This window comes from Protopterus annectens, chromosome 11.part0, assembly GCF_019279795.1.
Source record: "Protopterus annectens isolate FY-2018-M chromosome 11.part0, PAN1.0, whole genome shotgun sequence".
Lineage (NCBI taxonomy): Eukaryota > Metazoa > Chordata > Ceratodontiformes > Protopteridae > Protopterus > Protopterus annectens.
Window position 1 is genome coordinate 207,599,582 of NC_056745.1, and position 26,212 is coordinate 207,625,793.

General features: G+C 41.9%; 1 protein-coding gene across 1 annotated transcript in view; it reads left to right on the top strand.

Moving 5' to 3' along the window:
* LOC122814921 (leukotriene A-4 hydrolase-like) overlaps window positions 1–26,212 on the top strand; it is a 403,509-nt gene that overhangs the window by 24,986 nt on the left and 352,311 nt on the right. Inside the window, exon 2 of the mRNA XM_044087185.1 lies at window positions 9,565–9,695. Within this exon, the coding sequence (XP_043943120.1) occupies window positions 9,565–9,695 (131 nt within the window). The remainder of the gene's footprint in view (window positions 1–9,564; window positions 9,696–26,212) is intronic.

The window sequence follows — 26,212 nt, forward strand, 5'->3', positions numbered from 1 at the left end:
CACTGGGTGACATGTGGGTTGATTCCCAGTTTATCTAACTTTTCTGTTATGCTCAAGTGGGGAATTATGTCAAACATTTGGCCAGGTCGAGGTATGCAGTGTGTATGGTTTTACCTTCATCCATTGCTTTGGTGTCCTTTTTGAAAAGGTCCACCAGGTTGAGTAAGCATGACCTGCACTTGAGGAATCCAAACTGTGACTGGTCCAATGTTTGGTGGTTCCCTATGTCCTTATTGTTTAGTTCCATGTTAAGTCCTTCCATTTGAGACCAGTCAGAGTTGCAGGTAAGTAATTGCGTGTGTTTGAGGAAGGACCTCCTTTATTCAGAGGAATGACTGTAGCTGTTCTCCATTCGTTTGGTACAAAACCTCTATGGAGACTGAGGTTGAACACTGCTGTTGGAGGTTGGGTGGCTAAATAGTGCTTCATGCTATTTAAGTCTATTTAGTATGATATGCTTCTGATAAGACCATTGCTTCATGAATAGTGATGCTCTTGTACATATTATTTCATGAATAATAACGAGGAAGCACATTTTGCAGTAACAAAGAAAACAGAAATGTATCGGTTTCCATACTTGCTTAACGGTCTTTTTCAGGGTTGATAATAATGCACCACCTGGCAATGTGAAGATTGTCTCTAGATGATGGGCACTGTTGATGGTACGCCCTAACCCCATGTACAACACGGAAGAAAAGGAGGTGATGTTGATCCAGTAGCCTTGAATCAGTCCTTTTTAATTTTAAAAATGTAGTCTTTTAGTAACGTGAAAAGCTACAGCAGCAGTTCTTTGATCAAAAATGATACGTAATGTTGTGAAACACTGCAACTGTCTCTTGAATGCTGGTCTTTCCTTAGTCGAATACTTAATTCAGTCATCCGCACAAACTGCAGCATGTCAAATTTAAAAATGCACATTAAGCAGTCCTGAATTAGTCCAGTATTTCATTAAATTAAACAAATGCACAAAAAATAAAGCCACAGCTCTTTCCTTGTTCCTTGGTTTGGGATACTTCAAATACCATTTGACGTACAAAGCTGATATAAGTATATTTTTTGCACTTGCTATAATTGTTTCGGTGATATTTAATAGTTCTTTGCTTATCCTTGGTGACTTCAACTACCCTACCATAGACTGGGTGAACTATTCCTGCACTAATGCACTCTCCCAACGATTCCTTGACTTCATCAGTTCTAATGCACTAGACCAGCTTGTCTCTTCCCCCACAAGGGGAGATAAAATTCTGGACTTAGTTCTCACCAGCATGGGCTGCTACTACACCACTCCCACAGTAAGTTCTTCCCTGGTGACATCAGACCCAACACCCCCCCCCCCCCCCAAGCTGTAACCAAGCTAAGAAAACTTCTCAAAAGCTAACTATAATCTCATAAGGGAGGGTATCAGTAGCTTCACACCACTGCCCCCCTCAGAGGATGCAGACAGCTATGCTGAACAGTACACCAGTGCAGTATACAAGCACCTGTACAACTGCATGGACTCAACCATATCCAACAGAGCTAAAACCTACTCCCCAAGGAAACACAAACCTGCCTGGTGGACATCCTCTATCAACAGACTTTACAACAGAAGGAAGAAACTGTTCGCCAAGGGTAAAAAGGCACAAATTCCAAATTAAAAAACAACTTCCATATCTTCAACAAGCAGTGAAACCTCCAAAGCTGGTTATGAATCAAGCCTCCGAAACAAAAGGGAAACCACAGAGACTTCAGTTATATCAGGAACTTCCATGGCAAAGCCCAGGTTTTTCCGAGTTAGTCCTTAATGGTACCACTTACACTGATCCTAATGACTTAGTCAACCTGCTAGCAGATAGGTTCAGCGCAAACTTCACCCCTCTATCCCCCCAAAGGCCCATTTGACATCCCTAATACTTGTCCTGCACCTCTCATCTCCATAGATCAAGTGTTAAAGGCCCTATCCAAGGCAAAGAACACAGCTTCCATGGGACCTGATAGTATCTCCAACAAGAACTAGCGTCGCCATTGAGCACCCTGTTCAACCACAGCCTAAGTACAGGCTTCATTCCAGCAGAGTGGGGAGCTGCCATTGTTATCCCCTTGCACAAAGGTGGTGCCACTACTGACCTTGGAAACTATTGCCCCATTAGCTTGACAAGTCTGATCTGTAAAGCCATGGAGCATATTATTATGGACCTCATAAACAAGGACATAGGCAATCTCCAAGCACTTGAGCCCACCCATTTCGGATTTGTCAAGGGCAGATCTTGCCTGTTGAACCTGGTTGACTTTTTTGAGACGGTCTCCAAGGCCCTGGATGAGGGAAAGTCAGCACATACAGCTTACCTTGACTTGACCAAAGCTTTTGACACAATCTCCTGCTCGGGCATCATCAAAAAGCTAACGCAACTTGGCATAAATCCCCATCTCATCAGGTGAGTGGCCAACTGGCTCAACGATGGGACCTATAAGGTCAAGATAGGTGCCTTCAGATCTGACAGCAGACCTGCCACTAGTGGTTTTCCCCAGGGCTCTTTCCTGGGATCCCTCCTGTTTGGCATCTACTTCTCAGAGGTCCATGCAAAGATGAAAGACCTATAGCTGAACATGTTTGCAGACAACTGTAAGTTGGGTGCTGTCACTGACTCCTCAAATGATAGTAACATACTGCAAGAGGGTCTCACAGCAACACATGACTGGTGCCAAAACCATGGCCTTGAGTTAAATGCAGAAAAATGTAGTATCATACCATTTGGCAAAAACACAGCCTCTCCTGATTACCACATCAACGGCAACCCCCTAAGCACACAACCTGTGGTGAGAGACCTGGGTACACAGGTTGACAACAATCTCACGTTTGACCATCATGTTGGAGCAGTGGTTCGAAAAGCCTTTTACTTGGTTCATCTCCTAAGTAAAGAGATTGCATCCAGAAATAATGAGGTCTGCACGTTTCACACATTCGGCAGGTTTTAGCTGACCTCTCCCTAAGCACTGCTGAGCTGCCATATATCATTTCCTATTTACACTGGAACATGTTCGCTTTGGTTTTCATGTGACTGTAATATGCTTCTTCATTAGGCTGGTAGAATTGTTACTAGATGATTCTTTGCTTGATTTAGTTTAAAATGTAGCAGTGATGGAAATAAAGTAGTATGGAAGTAAAATATGCAAATCTGCCTTGCAGATAGGAGTGCTTTAATGGGCCTATTAAGTAGGCACATTGCTTTTGTAATAAAACCCTAAGTTAGGGCTGTTTCTTTTACAAGTTATTTGTGCAGCTCTGTTAACTCTGATATATTACAATTATTCCTCATCTTTTTAATAAAATTTAAACTCGGTGTGGTAATAATGGCTACATGCCCTGCATTACAATTGGCTACAACTCCTTCCTCTTGGTTCTGCCCACTGACCAAGGAGGTGGTGTTCCTATTTTCTTAATTCGATCCTTTGAAAGCAGGGTTTAAAAACAAATTGTATACTCCATACACAGATCACAAGAAACAACACAAATGTTAGTTTTGTAGCATTGCATCCTTTCTCTTTCACTTCAGTAATATGGCCACTACCTTGATAAACATAATTGTAACCCTTCTCATAATTGTAGATACTTTTCTACTGTGACTTACATTATCCCCCCACTGACTGGAAAAGCTGACCTTAGTCTAATCATGAACAAAAACTGGTAGATTTCATAAGCATTAATAGTCTCAAGCAGATGTTGAAAACTTTCCCTAGTATTCAGAAAAAAGCTCACTGCTGTCTGGTTTGTCAGTTCACGCAGTTTGTTTCAGAAGCAGCAGTGGTCACAATGAGAGACCCCATAATCAGCTCATTAATGTCGCTGAGTTGCAGCCCTTCTGAGCTAGTGCTTTTCCATCACTCTAAGCCTTTCTGAATTGGCCCATGTCTTAACTCACTCATTCACTGACATTCCCCTATGCAAACCCACTTCCACATATCAACAGACGAGGTCCCCCACAGTGGATCCCATTCATAGAAGCACCCACCACTTCTGTCTCACACACACACACACACACACACACACACACACACACACACACACACACACACACACACACACACAGACACACAGTCTTGATTCCCTAACTAACTAACCATCCTGGGAGACACCCCCAGCCATCCCATATCTTTGCTGAACTAACTTAACCTGTAATATGAATAACTGATTGCTGTGTTTTTATGGTGGGCACTTTTTCCTTTGAGCAAAATTAAGAGAATCACTCGGCAGCTGCAGGCATTTCTTTAAGAGATCACATGGCTAATGGACATTATCATCCCTGGACTGCTTCATTATCATGCAGCTGTGCCTATGAGACCACCGTCTGTGCTGAGGCCCCTGCAGGAGGAAAACCTCAGTGAATGGTCTTTGAATTGGAAAAGCCTAGCAAGATGGGAAAGACTTCAGAGCTAAGGCTTCCCCATCACGTCATACTTTTCTGAATCCCAGTGACTTTTAAGGGGTTAAACATGCTGGATTTAATCCTGAGAAACATCCCTGCCACCAGTGAGAAGTTAAATATTGACCCCATTTTTCACTTACCACAGTGCTGTGAAATTGTTTTTACACACCAAGCAAGACCTAAAAAAATCCTTAAAGATGGTATAATTTTTATTTCAACCAACAGTACTGCACCGACATGTTTCAATTAACCAGGGTCATATATTAATATTAGGACCACCCCATACTCCAACAATGAATCATTCACAGTCTTGTATAACATTTTTATTAAATGCACAGAGGTGAATTCTCTAAATATAGTGGAAAATTTTACAGCAAGCCTTAATGGGTGAGCTAAAAAATTAACAAATTATGCACTTTTCTTTTTCTGTTTAGTACAGAGTCTTTAGTCACTTTACCCAGCGCAGTGTGACAGTGGTAAGGCAATTTCTATTTGGAAGGAACTCTGTAAAGTAGCTAAAAGACGCAAGATTTCATTTGAGTTGGAACTTGCCATGAGGATAGGTGACAGTAATAAAGCCTTATTCAACCATATCTGAAAAATGAAGGGGAATGAATGAGTGTTTTCTGCTGCAACTAAGTGGTCTGACCGTAATGGAGCCAGTAACCAGTACACCAGTATAAAATGTAAAGCAAATTTCAGGTCACAAAGGAGAACCCCATCCGTTCTTCCTCCCCGCAGGATGATTTCATCTGAAATGGTCACCTCTGATTTCAGTAAGGTCAGAAATGCCAGTTCCATGAGGCCAGATGCAATATCAGGGAACCAAATATGCACAATAAAAATAACATAACATGTCCCCTTACTCAACGGTTTAATAGAGCTTTAAAAAGTGTTTGTGTCCCTGATAAATGGACGTTGTCTGTAAGTCCCACTCTACAATGGAAGCCTTTCTACAGACCTCACTAATTACGACTGATAAGCCTCACATGCATATATTGCAAAGTGATGGACAGATGCATCATGGAAATTTAGTCATGCAGCCATAGGAAATGCCTTTTTGTGATCTAACCCAGTATGGTTTTGTCACACGTAGATATGGTTAACCTTGTAAGTTTCTTTTGCGCGTGTATAACTGGAAGTGGTCTGTAGTCCCACTCTACAATGGAAGCCTTTCTACAGACCTCAGTAATTACGTCTGATAAGCCTCACATGTATATATTGCAAAGTGATGGACAGATGCGTCATGGAAATGTAGTCATGCAGCCATAGGAAATGCCTTTTTGTGATCTAACCCAGTATGGTTCTGTCACACGTAGATATGGTTAACCTTGTAAGTTTATTTTGAGCGTGTATAACTGGAAGTGGTCTGTAGTCCCACTCTACAATGGAAGCCTTTCTACAGACCTCAGTAATTACGACTGATAAGCCTCACGTGCATATATTGCAAAGTGATGGACAGATGCATCATGGAAATTTAGTCATGCAGCCATAGGAAATGCCTTTTTGTGATCTAACCCAGTATGGTTTTGTCACACGTAGATATGGTTAACCTTATAAGTTTCTTTTGAGAGTGTGACTTCAGAAGTTTTAACTAGCCATGTAGCTTATTTCAGTTTAGCTCAGGTATTTGACAGTATACCTCAAAATGGAATCTTGCTTAAACCAAAGGATCTAAAATAAATGAAGTTATAATAGCTTAACAGTCCACAACTGGCTACATGGTTTTTAAGAACTGGTAAGAACAGGGGGAGTGTTATCCTCACCATCCCCTGTAAGTAGTGGAGTCCCTCAGGCTCTGGTTCTAGTCCTCCTTAGCTCCGTCTAGGAAGATCAGAGTAAAATCAAATCATGCTCCCTGGCTCTCCAAAGAGACTAGGTCCCTTATGAAACAGAGTTTGTGCTTGGAAAACCTGGACTAAAACTAAACAACCACCTTTTCTTCAAATATACAGGCAACTGAGGAACCTTGCAAAAAAACATACAACCATCTACATCCCGTCCCGGACCCTTCGTACTTCCAATCAACAATTACTTGATATCTACCACCCAAAAAGGTCAGTAGGCAAACTACTCTACAAACACTCCCTTGCCCATGCTTGGAACAAGCTACCCCTTGATTTACGTTCAGTCTCCCATACCTCACACTTTAAAAATGAACTAAAAGCTTATTTTCTCAATTCCAGAACCTGCCCTTGCCATGTCCCTACCTAGTCTTCCTTCCCTTTATGTACCCTCAAAAGGACCATACTTAGTATCTCATTACACCTCTCTCTCCAATGTGTCTACTATGCATTTGCATAATTTTATACAAACAAATTTTTTTATTGTTGACCTATTGAGCTATGTCAGTGTAAAATTGTTACTTAGCTTCTTTTTAATGCAACTTTAACTTTATGCATGTAACCCAACATATGTGAATCTTTTTGCTATAACTGCTATTATATCAATATTGTTTAAAATTGTACTTGTTTAAAAATGTACTACTGGAGCTTTTCTCCTCGGGTCTCCACTGAAAATGGGCCACAAGCCCAGTTGGACGAACCTGGTTAACAAATGTCAATAAATAAATAACAGTCTTGAGCCACTCATATTTGCTGTATGTGTGTGTTTTTTCTTTAATGTCAAAACTTGACTGCAGTGTCTAATTTACCAAATGTGCAGATGACTGTAAAACTGGAACACCTCCTTTCAAGTGGCAAATGAATGGTGCATTAAAAGTGACCTTGCCTTTCAATACATTCTAGCATTTGGTGAAAATCTCTCAGCTTTATGTACTATTAACTAGCAACAACTAAAAGCTGACAAAATAATATAAGATCTTGGGAGTCTTTGCAGAGGATGACTTTTCACATGATACCCATATAGTCACTATCATTCTAAAAGCATTTGGAGTTGATCTACCTTAAGCATGAGCTATGCAGGTAGATAATTATCCCCACTATAAAGCTCTTATCGGGCCAACTCTGGACTACTGCACTCAGTTCTGTAACCTACTTCTGTACTGTCTGGTGCTGTTGGAGATTTTTCAGAAAGAATCTAAGGATTTCAAGGCTTGTCTTACAGCCAAAGACTACAGCAGCCCACCCTCTTCATTGTATCTCATCTTAGTCGAGACTTGTGATTGACATGCAGAGAATTAAGGGGCACCTTTGTTTTTGAAACCCTTTGCTTAGAATACTCCTCTTTTGATTTGAATACAAGAGGACCCTTGGCTTAAATAAAAATTAACATCACTCATAACATGAAAAGTGACATCTTCATATCTCAAACATTCCCACTCCTGTTGAATAAACTCCCTTTCTCAGTTCAGCTCAGCTCAGCTCATTGATCTGTACCTTTAAGAAAACACTGGATATCTGCATGGACACTTGCAAGTTGTTTTTATGTGATATGATCCATCAAGGCTGTAGATGGCCAATAGGCTTTGAATCTGTTCAGCAAACCTACAAATGTGTGTCTGCAGGTATAATTGTGAACTAGTCATTCTAAGGGAAGTAGGTGACTTTGGGGGTCAGTACCTATTCTAAGGGAAGTGGGTGACTTTGGGGGTCAGTAGCCATTCTAAGGGAAGTGGCTGACTTTTGGGGGTCAGTAGCCATTCTAAGGGAAGTGGCTGACTTTTGGGGGTCCGTATCCATTCTAAGGGAAGTGGGTGACTGGGGTCTTTACCCATTCTAAGGGACCTGGGTGACTTTGGGGGTCAGTACCCATTCTAAGGGACCTGGGTGACTTTGGGGGTCAGTACCCATTCTAAGGAAGTAGGTGACACTGGGGGGGGGTCAGTACCCATTCTAAGGGAAGTCAGTGACTCTGGGGGGGGGTCAGGACCCATTCTAAGAGAAGTAGGTGACGGGGGGGTCAGTACCCATTCTAAGGGAAGTAGGTGACTCTGGGGGGGGTCAGTACCCATTCTAAGGGAAGTAGGTGACTCTCAGGGGTCAGTACCCATTCTAAGGGAAGTAGGTGACTCTGGGGGAGGGTCAGTACCCATTCTAGGGGAAGTAGGTGACTCTCGGGGGTCAGTACCCATTCTAAGGGAAGTGGGTGACTTTGGGGGTCAGTACCTATTCTAAGTGAAGTGGTTGACTTTGGGGGTCAGTAGCCATTCTAAGGGAAGGGAGTGACTTTTGGGGGTCAGTCTCCATTCTAAAGGAAGTGGGTGACTGGGGGTCTTTACCCATTCTAAGGGACTTGGGTGACTTTGGGGGTCAGTACACATTCTAAGGAAGTAGGTGATGCTTGGGGGGGTCAGTACACATTCTAAGGGAAGTAGGTGACTCTGGGGGGGGGGTCAGGACCCATTCTAAGAGAAGTGGGTGATTCGGGGGGTCAGGACCCATTCTAAGGGAAGTAGGTGACTGTGGGGGGGTCAGTACCCCTTCTAAGGGAAGTGGGTGACTCGGGGGGGTCAGTACCCCTTCTAAGGGAAGTAGGTGACTCGGGGGGGGGTCAGTACCCATTCTAAGGGAAGTAGGTGACTTTGGGGGGGGTCAGTACCTATGCACTTGCTGTTCTTGCAAGTATCTCATCTCCACATTCTGGATGAATGTGTTACACCCCCCACCTCCATTTCTTCAGTCAAAACCAAGGTTATGCACAACAAGAATCAGGTGGGTCTTTCTCCTTGTATTTCAGTGAGCCTGTCCTGATTATTGCTGGGGCACAGTCACCTGTGGTTGTAAGCCATGTGAGGCCAGACCAATCCTGATTAACCCTTATAAATTATTTGGTGGTGGTTGTGTAGTAGCTCATGCAGCCCTTCTAACCCCCTTTCCTCACTTATTAACACGGTCAGTTTTCTTTCCTTGAGTAGCTGTAATCAAAAATGCTCACTTGAGTTGTCTTGAACCAAAACAACCAAAAGATTGGCAGCTAGAACATGCTGTAACAAACATTTTATTAGAAGGTTTATTACCACAAATAATATTAGAAAATAGTAATGATTGTTTCTCCACAGGAAAATTGCATCAGGGAGTTTTTAAAATTTTAACTCCTGAATGAAATTATGTTTGTAATGCAGATTAACGGATTTTTCTCTGAATAGCTGCCCTTGTACCGGTAGTGTTAAGTGAATGCCTGCTTTTAGTGTAGAGCAGGTTGGACTTGGGTTTAAAATCACTGTGGTTTCTTGAACTCTTACTTTTTTTTCTATTTTCAGATTCTTGACACAAGAGATCTAAAGATACAAAATGTTCTTTTTAATGGACAAGAAGCACAGTTTTCTTTGGGCACAAAGCATAGCTTTAAAGGAACCCCTCTGGAGATTTGTCTTCCTGATGAAATGCAAAGGTAAGAATGTAATTTTGAATGAATAAGCCAGGTAGTTGTTAGCTCTTTGTTTTCTGTACCAGTACACTTTATATGATTGGACTAACAGAGCCACAGATCTATTGCTATTGAAGGAGGTGGAGTATGAAATGAAATGAAGAAATGGGCACATCTTTTGTTCTTAACTTTTACTGGCTTCTTTGTAGCTGTTTCCAACATTGGGGAATGGAACCTTCTTTGTTGCATTTATATTTTTGTGTTTGTTACTTCTATTACATTTTCCTACGTTTGTATAGAAGGGAGTACCTGGCCCAAGATGACCACCAAAATATCGTTATGCGTGCATACTTAATTTGGCTTCTACGTCTAAAGCAGCCATGTGGGCTTCGAGAAGAGGTGGTAGTTATACAACATGTCAAGGATTATGCAGTAAAATAACACCTACTTTGTTGTTCATTTAAATAGCTACCAACATATTTATTTTATCTTCACTTCTGTTTTTTTCCCCCAGATTTTCTTTGTCTTTGTATATCAGCAGGTATAACCTTATGAACGAGTAACTGATTTGTGTATGGTATACTTCCTTAACATCCCATCACGTTCCCCACTTCACTTGCATGGACAAGTCACATGGCTTTTGTGTGAATGGGAATTTCTGCTGCTGAATTCTTTTTCTTCATTTATACTGTCTGGAGCCCTGATCCACCTAGACCATTTTCAGGCGCCACATGAGGATTGCATATGTATATGCATTGAAACCAAACATTAAAATAAAGAGCAAGAACAATTAGCAGAAAGTGTGGCCCATGCATTCTCAGTTGACTCTCTGTATTGTAATAAACATGTTTTCATTGTTACTGCTATCAAAATTAACTAAAATCGAATAATAAATGTAACTCTGCTTTTTGCCCTACATGAGACAGTTTATGATTAGTCACTTTTAATGGTTATAACTAGCCTCTGTCAAAAAATAGGAAGGGGTCTGGCTCAGTGACACAGAGGGATGGAGTCCTGACTGTGATCTAGGTGACTGGAGTTTGATTAGCAGTTTTGGCACTGGAAGTGTCAGGCTAGGGAGGGGGGGTGTCAACTGGTTGATGATCAGCAGGCGGTGAAAACAAATGAGCAAAAAATGGGTAGAGGCCTTTGGAGGTAATATGGCACCTATCTGTACAGTTTTGTTCCCATATCTTTAATTATTGTTTTTTTTTTTTCAAGGAAATGAGCTTCATGTGATCCATATTCACCGATGATGAATCTGCAGATTCTTATTCCATATCCAAGATATTTTTACGTGGTAGGGAAACCAGGTCAGCCTACTGACCTTTGGCAGTGTGCCTGCAGTGTGGGTCAGTTACTAGTCTGGTTGCCACAAGTGTTGGAGGATTGTTTGTGGGAAGCCATAAATGACTTAACTCTTTAGATTACTTTAACTGAAGGGAGGACATGTAGACTGTGTATAATCTGATATTCAGTATGGCGTACCTTGGATCTTGTCCAGAAGTCTCACAGTAATGATGGTCACTGGGGTGTAAGAATATGAAAATACACTGCAGCATACTGCATTTCATATTGTAGTATATCAAGCATAGAAAATGGAATAAAATACCCTGATTTTCAGCACAGTTGTCACACCCCTCAGGCCCATATATGGTAAGAATGGATAGTGTAAACAGAGGAATATTCCCAAAACACCTGAGATCAGCGTGAGAGAAGAGAGGAGATGAACAAAAATGAGTAAGGGCCCCACCGTTCATTTCTTCAGTGCAGTGTAACTCTGTGCTCTGAGGTGACATCTTTGTTATCCATCATCTTTCCAGGCTTAAAATAACCTCTCATGAAGTTGGGATTTCTGTTTCCCTATTGCCATCTGTAGCAGTTTTGTTGAAATACCCTACTTTGATAGTCTCTCGTGGACAGATACCTTCCTGAAAACGATTGGCTAACTCATCTTATTCAGGGCACATCAGTAGTACAAGTAGTAAGTGATTTGTTGGTTTTTGCAACTGCTGAGCCACCAGTCTTTTCCAGTGACACCGTTGCTATATATACTGTTAGGCCTAAGACTTTGCCTATCTCATTTTCAGGGTAATAATTTTGCTTTAGGCAGAGCAGTGGCAAGCCAAAAAAAAAGGTTGAAACAACTGGAGAAGAGAGAATATTGAACATTGCTTTTATTCTTTAAGCTTCTTTTTTGCAGGGGGCAAGCCCCAGCCCCCCAAACTTATATTTACCAACTCCGTGATTGCCATACCTTGGAGAAAAGGAAATATTCTGGGAAATGGCCATTCAGTCTATGTTTCAGGACTTGCTGTAACAGGTCCTGACATTTTCAAATGGTTAAATATTTAATTTCCCCAAATCTTTTGGGTTTCTAATACCCTGATGGGAATGGACCCCATTCCTAAGTCAAAGTATGATTTAAGTTCACAAAGTTAGTATAGTTTCAGTCTTTGATGTCAGCCAGAAGTGCTTTTCGAAGCACCAGCAATGAGCCCAGTAATGACTCCTTCTACCATTCATATGGAGTTACATGTATTGGTAACATATCTAAATACGATTGTAGATTCTTTTTTATAAGACCCGTTGCTCCTACTGCTATTAGAACTGTCTGGGTATCTTTCTTCCACATTGCTCCCGTTTCTGCCTGCAAATCCTGATGTTTTATGACTTTGTGTCTCTCTGTATGCAAGACATTGTAGTCACTGGGTGTGGCAGATGTTCATCGTGCATACAGCTGCAGTCCTCACAGATGGGTTCTCCTGCCGTCAGGCGGGTCCTCGGTCGGCCGAATTCCAAAGTCTAGGTCCGGCGTCGGTTGTCGTCACTTCTTCCCTGATGTCAGTGCGACAGGGGTATAAAGGAACCAACCAACGCCATTTTCTTCAGTCTTTCTTGCCGCGCAGTGCCCGAAGCAGAAGCAGTTCGCAAGTGCCGGTCGGCCAGCTCCTGAGATTACGAAAATTAGGAAACCGAAGTCTTCTTAAAAGCTAAGTACCCCGTTGGGGAACCTTTTCTTGCCTCAGACCAATGTCAGACAAAGTTAATAATTGTATTTCTTTTGGGAAGCAAATACCGCATAAGGATTTCCATTCCCTCTGTATACCTTGTTTAGGCCCAGACCACGAGGTCTCGGCCTGCCGCTTTTGTGCTACATTCAACAAACGCACTATTAAGCGTCGGGCAGAGTTCACCCAGCATTATTTTGGAAAAGCATTTAACTATACTATGTCGTCGGATACTCCGATTTTGTCTAAAAAACAAAAAGACAAGGACCGACACACGAGGTCCGCGGCCTCTACCGACACCACGCCAAAGCCGGCTACACGTGGTCCGGTTCTCAGTGAGGCGCCTACGCAGCCCCTGCCTACCGACGACCTGCCTTTGATGGTGTCTCCTGTACCCGAGGTCGCAGGCTCCTCGGCCCACACCCCGACTACAGATACCGAAGCCACTGTCGGCGTTGAAACTCAGAATGTGGACAGGTCCACCTCCACTCAAGGTGTCTTCAGACCTTCCTCTTCTTTCTCTATCAAGGCTTTCACTAATTCTAAAGCAACCATGCACTCTAAGAGACCAGCTGCCCAGGGCCCATCTCCAGGCCCCATGCCTAAGAAACAGATGCTTAAAATGGCTGAGGATTTAATTACTCTTATCAGAGGTTCTCAGCCCCCTTCAGACAAAAGGCCTAGAGTGGAGGAAGATTCCCCCTCCTCTGATCAGGGCTCCTTTATTTCAGAGCACTCTGATGATCAGGAACATTCTTACTCCCCTTTTGAAGACTCTGATGCGGAGGAGTCCATCCCTTCTGTATCCCCCCCTGAGGATTACTCATTTTGGGAAACTTTGCATACCTTAAGGGAACACTTCCACTGGGAAGGCCAGGATTATTCTGATTCCAAGAAAAGTCTCAGGGAATTTCTCTTGCTTCCTCAGCACAGGCCTTTGGCTATACCTCCTGTCTTGGACATCCTAGATGATGTTTACTCGGAGGCCTGCCTTAACCCGGACTCTCTACTTCCAGCTCCAGTTAAGCCTGACAGGTACTACAGGGTCCCTGACTCACACCAATTTCTATACAAGAGCCATGCTGTGGACCCAGAAACCATCTCGCAGGGAGTTAAGGCCTCCATTGCTAAAAATACTTTGCCTTCCGAGAGAGATTCCAGATCCTTAGAAAGGTGGGGAAAAAAGGTATATACCTCGGCTACCTTATCTATGAGGGCCTTAAACTGTCAGTTTCATATGCTAAAATACCAACAGTTTTTGTTATCACAATTGAAAAGTAAAATGTCACAACCTGAACAACCAGACTTGAAGGAGTTGCAGGACTTGATGCATAGTGCAGAACAAGTGGGTAAGCATACCTTACAGTGTAGTTTTGATGCTCTAGAGGCCTCATGCAGAGCTGCTGTTACAGAACACTAGCAAATTGCACCAGGCTTACTGCAAGGAAAATCCTGCAGGCTCTGGGATTCATGGCATCTTGCATCTTACTAATCCCATGTGCAAAGCTGCATATGAGGAAACTACAATGGTACCTGAAAAACATATGGTCTCAACACAGCCACAGTTTGGAAACAATAATACCACTAATTCCATGTCTGCAAAAGGAATTTCTGTGGTGGGCTCAAGCATGCCAAACAAACACAGGTCTTCCTTTAAGCAAGCCTCAAGCAAATCAAGTCATCACAACAGACGCCTCGGACTACGCCTGGGGGGGTGCACATGACAGGTCGGTGCATTCAGGGCAAATGGTCCCAAAAAGAAAAGCACCTTCACATCAATCAAAAAGAAATGTTAGCAGTAATAAATGCTATTATAGCTTTCAAGAACTTTCTACAACCAGGTCAACTTTTGATAAGAACGGACAACACCACAGTTATGTGGTACATAAACAAGCAGGGAGGAACACATTCTTACCCCCTATGCAGACTGGCCATGTCACTTTGGAACATGGCCATGGACTTACAAATGGAACTACACACAGTACTTGCCAGGCAAGGAAAACACGCTGGCAGACAACCTAAGCAGGAATATGACAGATCCACATGAATGGAAGTTGCATCCCAAAGTTTTTACAGAAATAACCCAAAAATGGGGAAGGCCAGACATAGATCTATTTGCCTCCCACAAAAATCATCAATTGACAAAATTCTGCTCAAGGATCTTCCATCCAAAGGCCTGGAGAGTGGACGCTCTCTCTTTCAGCTGGGCATCAATGACAGTTTATGCCTTCCCACCTCTTCCTCTGCTGCCCAAAGTGCTATTGAAGACCAGAGCAGACAGAACAAAGATGATCCTCATTGCTCCGGACTGTTCAAGACAACACTGGTACCCACTCCTGAGGAGCCTGACGCATTCCCCACCATGGACCCTGCTTCTAATGCCTCTTCTTCTGACTCAACACAGCTTCAAAACTCTTCAGTCAACAAAAAACACTCAATCTAGCTGCATGGAAGATTCCTTAGCATCACAGCAGGCCCTACTCTCCAAGGAGGTGCAGTATGTCATTTTGGAGGCCAGAAGGCCATCAACTAGAAAAGCTTACTCCGCAAAATGGAAACGTTTTTGTACCTGGAATGAGAAAAAGGGCCAGGACCCTGGAAAACTGAATTTACTACAAATACTACAATATTTGACTGAACTGCTAAGCAGTGGACTTTCTTTCTCCTCCATCAAAATCCATGCCTCAGCCATTTCTGCAGAATACAACACTGATCCACCTTTATTCTCTCACCCTCTCTTGAGACGGTTCCTCAGAGGGGCTAAGAATTTGAGACCTCCAAGGAAACAACCAATATCTGCTTGGGATCTTAATTTCATTCTGGAAAAACTGACCCTGCCTCCTTTTGAGCCAGCTGCTTCATCAGATTTGCAATATTTGTCCTGGAAAACAGCTTTCCTTCTGGCTATCACCTCAGCTCATAGAGTTGCAGAATTACAGGCTCTCATGGCTGTCCAGCCTTTTATCATCTTCCATCAGGATAGAGTTTCCTTACGAACCAACCCGTCCTTTGTGCCTAAAGTGGTATCCAGGGTAGCTTTAAATCAGGCCATACACTTACCTACTTTTTATCCTAATCCTCAAAACAAAGGGGAAAGATTACTACATTCCTTGGACATCCACAGACAACTGTGTTATTATTTGGACAGAACAAAGCCTTTCAGAAAATCAGAACAGCTCTTTGTGGCCTATGCAGTAGGAGCTCAAGGAAAGCCAATTTCCAAACAGACAATTTCAAAATGGATAGCTCACTGCATTCACTTTTGCTATTCCTTTCATGGCAAAACTGTACCTACAGGCATTAGAACTCATTCCACCAGGGCCACAGCCACCTCTACAGCCTTTCTCAGAGGAGTTCCTACCAAGGATATCTTGGAAGCAGCCACTTGGAGTTCTGTGCATACCTTCTCTAAGCACTACAATCTACCATTATACTCCAAATCTAGAGCAGGCTTTGCCACTGCAGTCTTGCAGGGCATTTTGGCTCCTCCTAGTTCCACCTAGTGCCTACCACCCCTTTCTTAGCTTTGGGATTCTACCCATCTGTGAGGACTGCAGCTGTATGCACGATGAACATAGTGCAGTTTTGTACCTACCATAAATGTAGATGTTCGAGTGCTAATACAGCTGCAGTTCAGGTTTCCCTCCCTCCTTCCCCTCTAGGGGTATTCTTTTATGGTGTATTTGCTTGCAACTACTGTTTTTTTTTTTTTGATTATATTACATTGCATTATTACCTAATTTTATGTACTGCCTTCCTTCTGGGGGCACCTGACATCTGGGGCAAGAAAAACTGAAGAAAATGGCGTTGGCTGGTTCCTTTATACCCCTGTCGCACTGACGTCATGGAAGAAGCGACGACAACCGACGCCGGACCTAGACTTTGGAATTCGGCCGACCGAGGACCCGCCTGACGGCAGGAGAACCCATCTGTGAGGACTGCAGCTGTATTAGCACTCGAACATCTACATTTATGGTAGGTACAAAACTGTACTTTTCAATGATCAATGCTACATTCGTCTTCTTTTCTTGGACTATGTCTTCTTTTCTTGGATTACTATATCCGTTTTTTTAGCATCCATCTTTTGAACTGTTGGTAATGGATGATCCCATGTGATGTAGGCTTCTTCATTTTCTATGATGCTTTGTGGCTTCTGTTTCCAGTGTTTTTCAGCCACTTCACTACCATAATGTTTGCACATTCCTCAGTACAACAGTCTTGCCATGTTATTATGCCTTTCATTATACAGTCCTTCTGCCATTAGTATGTCGCAGCCAGCAACGAAACTGCGCAGCTGTTTCCAATTCTGTTTTACAAAACCTACATTTGTGTGTTTCTCCCACGTGTTCAATGGACTTGTAAACCAACGTGTATGCAGCCCACTATCTTGAGCCGCCAATATTAACCTTTCATCTCTTGGTTTGAATTTGCCTCTTTAACCATTCCTGCATTCACCTGGTCAACATGAAGTTCTTCCAGAAGTTTTCTATACTTGCTACTATATTTATGCATTTTCCACATTTCTTGCCTTCTCATCTGGTCCTTCAACTTGTATTCTTTCTTTTGTTTTTGGCACATTCAGTTGCTGCCTGTTTTTTTTTTTATCTACTTCTGGTTTGATTTCCATTCCTGCTTGACACTGATATGCTTCTGCTAGATTAAGCAGAGAAGTCATCTTAGATTCAGTCTCCTCAAGTTTCAAAAATGTCACTATGTTTGGGTCTTGTGAGATCAGCAGATATGTGTGGAGTCCCATGATTGCATATCTGTACATGTAATCATTTTCAAGGAGGCCCATACCTCCTTCGGAACGGGGAATATGTAATTTTGGTATACACTGATTTTTTTTTTTTATAAATCATTTGGTGGGCATGAAGCATCCTTCTTGTTTTCCTGTCTAATCTATCCAACATGTTTTGGGGCCAGTCAGTAACTCCAAAACTATAAGTTAGGACAGGAAGGGCAAATTGGTTTATAGCTTGAATTTTGTTCCTAGATGTCCACACTGTTTTCAGAATTAATTTAAGTCTTCTAAAGTATTCCTTACTAAGCTTTATTTGCATTTGTTTGTGTTTTATTGTTGATCCTTCATCATTTCCCAAATATTTATACAACTCCTCTTGCTCAAGTTCTTTTATATCACATTCTTGTCCCAAACTGATGTTTTCCTCGTGCTGCAGTTTTCCTGCTTTAAAGGTTGCTTTTGCACATTTATCAAGACCAAATGATATTCTTGAGTCATCTGAAAAAATTTTGACAAGCTGCAGTTGTGCTTTCAGTTCCTCATCTGATGAACTATACAGTTTTAAATAATTGACAAAGAGAAGGTGAGAAGTCTTTACACTTAGTTGATTTCTAGAAGCCAGGTTATAGCCATGGCCTAAGTTGTTGAGTAAACAGATTAATGGATTAAGGGCATGGCAGAATAGCAATGGTGACGTGACAGATTCGCCCTGGAATATCCCCCTTTGAATTTTTTATCCTTGGGGTAATAATTTGTCCTTTATCATGGCTTAATTACAAAGTGGTCTGCCACTGTTTCATGGTCACTGTAATATAGTCGATCAGTGTAGGGAGTTTCTTATACATTTTTAAGCACTCTCTTATCCATGAATGAGGGATACTATCAAATTTTTTTTGTAGTCAGTCCATGCCATACTTAGATTATTCCCCTTTTTACAGTTCTCCAGTATGACTTTATTTAACAACAAATGATCCTTTGTTCCATATGACTTTCTTTTATTGCCCTTTTATTCTACTGCCATAATTGAGCTTTCTTCTAAATGACTATAAACTCTGTTGGCATCAGTTCCTGTGTGTAGTTTATACGTCGTTGGACGTAAATGGTTACTGTTAACGACAGCTAACATAACTCCAGTACTTTATGTAATGGTTATGCTGATTTTGCTGGGATAAGAAATATTCCTGTTTATGCATTTGAGCTAATGTTGGTTTATATCTGATTTGTCAATATGAGTAGCTTGTCATTTACTGTTTGTGAAGTATTGAGCAGAGATGATATGCACTTGTTAACATGGCTTTGATTTATGCAGACATCCACAGGTGGTTCACTTTATGGACCTGCCATTTACAGATGGGTACAATACTGCTTGTGTGTGTGTGTGTGTGTGTGTGTGTGTGTGTGTGTGTGTGTGTGTGTGTGTGTGTGTGTGTATGTATGTGTAATTAAGTATTCGTCAGCTTTATCTAGTAGCCTTTAAGCAGGATAGTTTCTCTATATATATCTGTTATAATATAGTTTTAGTTGTATGTACAATTCTGTAAGTATTTATGTTCTTGAGAATGCATTAATTTCATTAAGTCACAAAAGGCATAATCCAGTTAACCAACTCTCAACATATCTCTTTGCTATTTAGAGGTCACTTTACCCTAGTGTCAAAAAATAATGTAGTACCTTTCTGTAAAGCAGTAGTCTGGAATCAAAACTGGGAACACTGTAATTCCATACTGTCAAAGGAAATGTTATCATCCGTGTAAACCTACCCTTCCCCAGCAAGCATTCCTGTTTAACCCTTCCTACAAACACCTAACAGCAAACAGTCTGTCAGATGAACTAGGTGTACTGAACTGCAGAATTTAAGTGCATTATGCACCTGGAAAATTGTAATAAAACACTGTGCTGTGGAAGAAAATGAAGAAAAATCACTTTCACCCAATGTCAATTGTCAGTTGTGTACGCCGGGCAGCGCTGGTTAGCTAGGTTAAAACTATTCCCGGCTCCACAAAGTCTCCTCTTCAATTTCTCCCTTAGAACTAGACACACTTTCAACTTAAGCACTCAAGCCACTCATTTCTCAGCCTGGCACTTACTCAAAACTTATAGCAAGCACTTATAAACCCTAGCACTATACCCTCCTGTACTGTACAGAAGGACAAGGCTCTCTATTCAACCTTAGCAGCCATCCAGTAAAACAGTTCACTGTACCTATCCAGGCATGTCCAAAAGGCAGTTTCAAGTGTACTCTCCAGTCCAACTGGTGAATCTGGGCATTTTGAGGCAATGTTACAACTGCCTCATATACACAGACAACCCCCTCCTCCTACCACCAAACACTAATACATGCGAGAGATGCAATTATACAGCCAAACTGGAGGCTAAGCTCTCTCAACCCAAGACTGGCTCAGACAGTCAAGAGGAGAAGGGAAATACTTGCATCACACCACCAATGTCACATAAACCCATTAAAGCAGCACTGGAAAAAAACACACATAAATACATGAAAACATACTCGGAGGCTCTAAATAAAAATCTGCAAAACCAACAGAGACCTCCAAAGCAAACCGCCAACCCCCCAACACAAACCATGAAACACATACTTCACAAAACCAGTGTGCCATGCAATCACAGCCCTTCAGGCAAAATAACATACCCAACATACTAGTAATAGCTGACTCTATAGTCAGGCACACTGACGTCCCACTCACTAGGCTGAATAAGGAGAAGGTTACTTTTAGCTGCCTGTCGGGCGTCAGGATCCGCCACATAACACAAGCACTCAGGTCACTACAGAACAAGTACAAATATGACTCTGTCATTGTCCATGTGTGAATGACCTGAGCCGTACATCTCTGGACTACATGAAAAGAGACATGGAAGAGCTCTCTGATCACGTAGCCCAGGCCGGTATGACCCTGACCCTGAGTAGCATCCTGCCCTCACCAAGAATGATACCACGGTATAAAGAAAAAATTCTCAATTCCAACAATTGGCTAAGTTTCTGGTGCCATTCAAAGAGGATCCAGTGTCTGTCTGCCTGGGATGACATGCTCGACAAGCCACGCTGCTTTGCTAGAGACGGCTTGCACCTGTCACCCTTAGGCTTTCGAATACTGGCCAAGGCTCTTGCCACCCCCATAGTGCCTTGTTTAGGCAAGGCTCAAAAGACAAACCTGCCGCCATAAGTAGCAAAAATCTGAGGGTATTGCTACTCAATGCCAGAAGTCTGAACCTCAAAATGCACACACTCGAAGCACTCCTCAGTATGGAGAAAATCGATATATGTGCAGTAACAGAAACCTGGTTTAAGGCTCCAGAGAGCACCCCAGCACTACCAGGCTACAACTCGTACCATACATTTCGGCCACAGAACCCAAACCGAAATACAAAAGGTGGGGGCGTATCCATATTCATTAAGGGTACCCACACCTCCAGGTTAGTGGCGCAGTATGATGCTTCAGAGATCATCCACGTGCAACTAACAATGGGCAAAACTGCAATTCAAATTGTAGCTTGCTACAGATCACCCACCATGTCCCAGGACCCCCATTCCGCATTCCTGGAAACACTGGGAAACATAAAGGTCCTACCAAACACCCTAACATTGGGTGATTTCAATTATCCAAACATTAACTGGGAGAACTACTCCAGTACTAACTCCCTTGCCCAACATTTCCTAGAATTTATAAACTCAAACGCCCTGGTTCAACTGGTCAACACTCCCACCAGAGGTGACAACATATTGGACCTGGTCATCACCAACATAGGCGACCGGTGTTCCACACCAGAGGTCATCCCCTCGCTGGTTAGATCTGACCATAAACAAATCACTTTGGATATCCACATTCCACCCGCACCCCCAGACAAGAAAACCACCTTGAAAAAAAACTTTTCAAAAGCAAACTTTACATTACTTAAGACCGAGGTGGAAAGTTTGAGCCCCCATGCAGAAGAATAACACTGTCCAAGCTGCAAATTTCTTTACTAATGCATTCTACGGGCACCTACAAGAATGTATGGATCATGCCATCCCAAGCAATACCAAGACTCACTCCTCCAAGAAAAGAAAACCAGTCTGGTGGACTCCTGCCATAAACAAAGCTATACAATAGAAGGAGGAAACTAGTACAGAAAAGAGTAAAATCCCAAGAAGGGAAGACATCCCTGATCAGTATCGGCATGAAACTATGATCCCTCATAAAATCATCCAAGGCGAACTTAGAAAGAAAAATTGCCAAGGACTCCAAAGATAACCACAAGGTATTCTTTAACTATGTCAAGAATCTAAGTGGCAATGCTCAGATCTGCTCGGAGTTGGTGCAGAATGGCACAAAATACACTGAACCGACCGAGATCACCAACATCCTGGCAGACGGGATCAGCTCAAACTTCACCCCCCTCTCACCCCCAGGAGGGCCCATAACTATACCAGAAGTATGTAAAGTCCCTGAAATCATAGACACTCAGGTTAAAACAGCCCTCTCTAAAGCCAAAAACACAGCATCAATGGGACCGGACGGTGTCCCAGGCTGTGTACTACATGAGCTCAAAGATGAACTAACCCCTCACCTAAACACACTGTTCAAACTCAGCCTGTACACAGGCTACGTACCCATAGAGTGGCGCACAGCAGCGGTTATTCCACTCCACAAAAGTGGAGCCACAACAGACCCTGGGAACTATCACCCTATAAGCCTGACTAGCTTGGTCTGCAAGGCTATGGAGCGCATCATCATGGAACTCATTAACAGAGACATTGGGAACCTCCAAACACTGGACCGTACCCAGTTTGGCTTTAAGGGCAGATCATGCCTCCTAAACCTGGTGGACTTCTTTGAGAAAGTTACCAAGGCTATAGATGAGGGAAAGGTGGTACACACAGCTTACCTAGACCTCGCAAAGGCCTTCGACACCATTCCCCATTCTGGTATTATAGACAAGCTCACCAGTCTGAACATAAACCTCTACGTCACAAGATGGGTTGCCAACTGGCTCACAGAACCTACATGGTGGGAGTTGCGGGAGCTAGGTCCGACTCTAAATCGGTTACAAGTGGAGTTCCCCAGGGCTCAGTCCTAGGACCCCTCCTGTTCGGCATATACTTCTCCGAGGTACAGGCAAGCACAAGAGGACTATGGCTGACCAAGTTCGGAGACGACTGCAAACTAGGGGCTATAATTGACTGTCCGTCTGACCAGACATCCTCCAAAAGGGTCTCACTGAGACGGATACCTGGTGTCAAAATCATGGCCTCAAGCTAAATGCCAAAAAGTGCATAGTCATCCCCTTTGGAAAAAAACAAAGTAGCCACAAACTACCACATAGGTGGTAGTCCCCTAAATATGGAAGATATAATAAGGGATCTGGGGACCCAAGTAGATAGTAATCTCACTTTTGATAATCACATTGCCAAAGTGGTTAAAAAGCCCTTCTACGTAGCCCACCTAATCACAATCCAGATCAAAAGAGGCCATTATGCCCCTCTACTCATCACTCATCATAGAGTGCAACGCCCCATTTGGGATGTACCTTACAAGACACCTGCAACAGCTGGAAAGACCACAGAAGTACCTCACCCAGAGGATCACTGAACTCAAACAGATGCCCTATGCAGCTCGACTGAAGAAATTATAGCTGTACTCGGTTGCATACTGCCTACTCAGAGGTGATCTCTGCCTGACATACAAGGCCATGTCCAACCCAGAATTGATAGACATGCTCCACCTAAAGAAAACCTTATACGATATAAACTCTGGAAACAAGTGTTGAAAACCAACTTTTCAACCAAAAAAAACACTTGAAGGAAATCAGGCTCTGTTCCTGGATACACACAAATCTTTAATAGTCTACAAAGGAGGTTGACACTTTTAACGCTAATACAAACAATACTTTTTCGTTTCGCCGTCTTCTTCAGAAAGTAGAAATCAATGTAATAATGCATTAGTTACATCCTCCTTTTATACTCAGATATACTTAAACAATTAAACACTTAAACAATTAATCATAAAATGAAATTGTTATAAATCTTTAACAATGATCTTGCCAAAAAGAAGAATATCATAAAAAATTATGAAACTATTGCTTTCATTCATAATAGATCACATAAATAGATTCTCACTAAAATGAACTTTTTAAGCATACTTTCTATGCTTACCCCTTTCTCTGCCACCACTGCCATCCCTTCCCTTACTTCTGGGTACTTTTGGGGGTAGCTGGACCCTCTCTCTCACTTTCTAATATAGTCTAGAAATCAGCAATTCAACATACAGGCATTTGTTTTTCTGTTTATATTTGTTGACCAGGAACCATAACCAGCTGAGAAGACCATTTTCAGCGTATTCCTTTGTAGAAGTATATTCACAAATACAGTTCTGCTTCACATTTCCTGACTTGTATACCTTACATTTGAAAAGCAATTAATCAGCAGATTTTTCATCGCCTGTGGTGATGCAAACCCTTGTCCTGGACCTATCCAGGATAGATCCAGTAGTGCATGATCTTTGAGATCCTTGCAGGGGCAATACACATGGTGTAACATTGATTTATACCACTGCAAGAATTGTATAATAAGCCGAGTTTCCTTCATTGCTGGATGTACACACCTGATGTTCTAACCACGTTTGAATCCTGGAATTAATCATACTTCATACATGCACAGTTTGTTACCAGCTTATGGCACATGTAAGTATGACGGAGGTTAAGTGAGTATCACTGAAGTGCTAGTCCTACAGGGCTTTGCCCCATTGCAACTTCCATATATTATTCAGTGAGACATGATCCTTGTACCCCTAGGAGTAAACCATTTTATAAACCTTATGCTGAGTTCATATATGTACTGGACAGCTTTCCTAAGGATACTGCTAGCGACACTCTTACCTGACTGACTAGTACTATTAAAGGTGAAGTAGTCATTCTGGGAGACTACAGCATAGATTGGAAATACTCCAGAAACACTTGCTACCAACCAACTACCCAGATGTTTTGGTCTGTCCTGACTCATTAGCATCACTTCTAAAATAAACAAGATACATCAAAGGAGGTGGTCTTCACTGGATACTTGTTTTAGACACTTACAATTTGACATGACACCTGCAAGAGATATGTTGTATCAGTAACTCAATTCTGTCTTTACCATTGTGGCCCAATTACAAAACAAAACAAGAACACCACTACAGCATATATTAAATGCTAGAGTTTACATCTTCCAACATTTGTAGCTACTCCTAAAACAAATTTGTTAAGCCTGTCTTAAGTATATGGACCTCAGTACTGCTGGAAATCTATGTTGGAGAGTAAGGTTATAATCAGGGTTATAATGAGGAGACTGGTGAAAGTGGTAAGCTTAAAGTAAGCATAAAACATAGTGATGGGATTAGGGATCCTTAAATTTGTCTGTGAAAAAAGCTAGCGTTGAAAAGAAAGAATATGGAAAAGGAAATGGAATATGCATTTAAAGAAGGGAGCAGGTTAAGAGGTATGTGCTTCAAAAAGAAGAAGGTGATGAGGTATTAAGAATCGTTAGAAGGATTTACTGTTGAAAGTCCATTTTTAATGGAGAGATGTGTGCATCTTATGGCAGACTAATTGCCAGGCTGCATAAGATTTTTAACTGTATACCAACCTATAGGGACAAAGATAGACATGGATGGTCATATAATGTTTCGCCTTATAAATGACTAGTTGAATTGCAAGGGTATCTTTATAGTTTGTTTTGAGGCATTGCTTGGGTACTTTAAGGGGAATTTTATTACCTCTGAGTGGGTGTTCTGAACTAAATGAAAAGACTTAGAGGTTACATAAAGGAAGTGAAATAAGTTCTTAAAGTAGATTCTGGCAAATCTGTTGAACGAGAATTCTTTAGATTTAAGCAGTGTGCAGATTTAGAAGTATGCATTGTTAGTTTTATGAGTTGGGTCTGTGGTAGCAGTTGCGGAGGTTATTGTTTTATAAGTAGATTTAGATGGTAGTTCAGAGACAGAAGTGAATGGATTTAGTGGTTTGGACGGAAAGACCATGCTATGGAATGAAGCATGGTTGTTATTGGAGATTATATTACTAAGCATATTAGCTTGGGAAGAAGGTGAAGAAAAAATGACTTTAATCAATACAGTCTTAAGTATGAATAACTCTGGGCAGATATTTGTAAGGGTAGTGGGAAAATATGGATGTGTCCAGATGAATAGTCCTATGTAAGATCAGATTATCTGATTGAAGTGGAGGTTCTCAAGAAAGGACTGGAGGAGTTGTTGGTAACATAAGGTCAGCTGCAATATTTCCTAATCTGTGTAGGGTAGGTATTTCTTAAACTGTGTAGGGAAGGCACATCTATGAAAGAGGGGGTATTGGCTTTCAGTAAATGTCGGGAAGAATGATTTAGTGAATAAAAGTTTTGGGTTCATAAAATTGTCTAATAACCTAGGAAAATTATTTAGCATAACAAAGGATAAATTTAATTTAAATACTAAGAGGGTGAATCCTAAAGGATAATATTGGGTTACAAATAGGGAACATAGTGCCTTTAAACTGAGTAGGGGTTAATGATCTCCATCAGTATAGCAAATAGGTCCTGAAAAACAGTGCTTCTTAAAAGCAATATCACTAGGTACTTTGTTATCCTTATAAGCTTAGGAGTAAGGTTAGTGAAATGGCTTTAGTTTTAAGGGAATGTAACACTTGTATGAGTATTAAGACATGGGATTTGGAGGAAATGTATTTGGATATGATTATTTTGTGTTATGTGAATACACTGGAGCGATAAGGCCAGTATTCTGCATCAAAGGAAATACATGTGT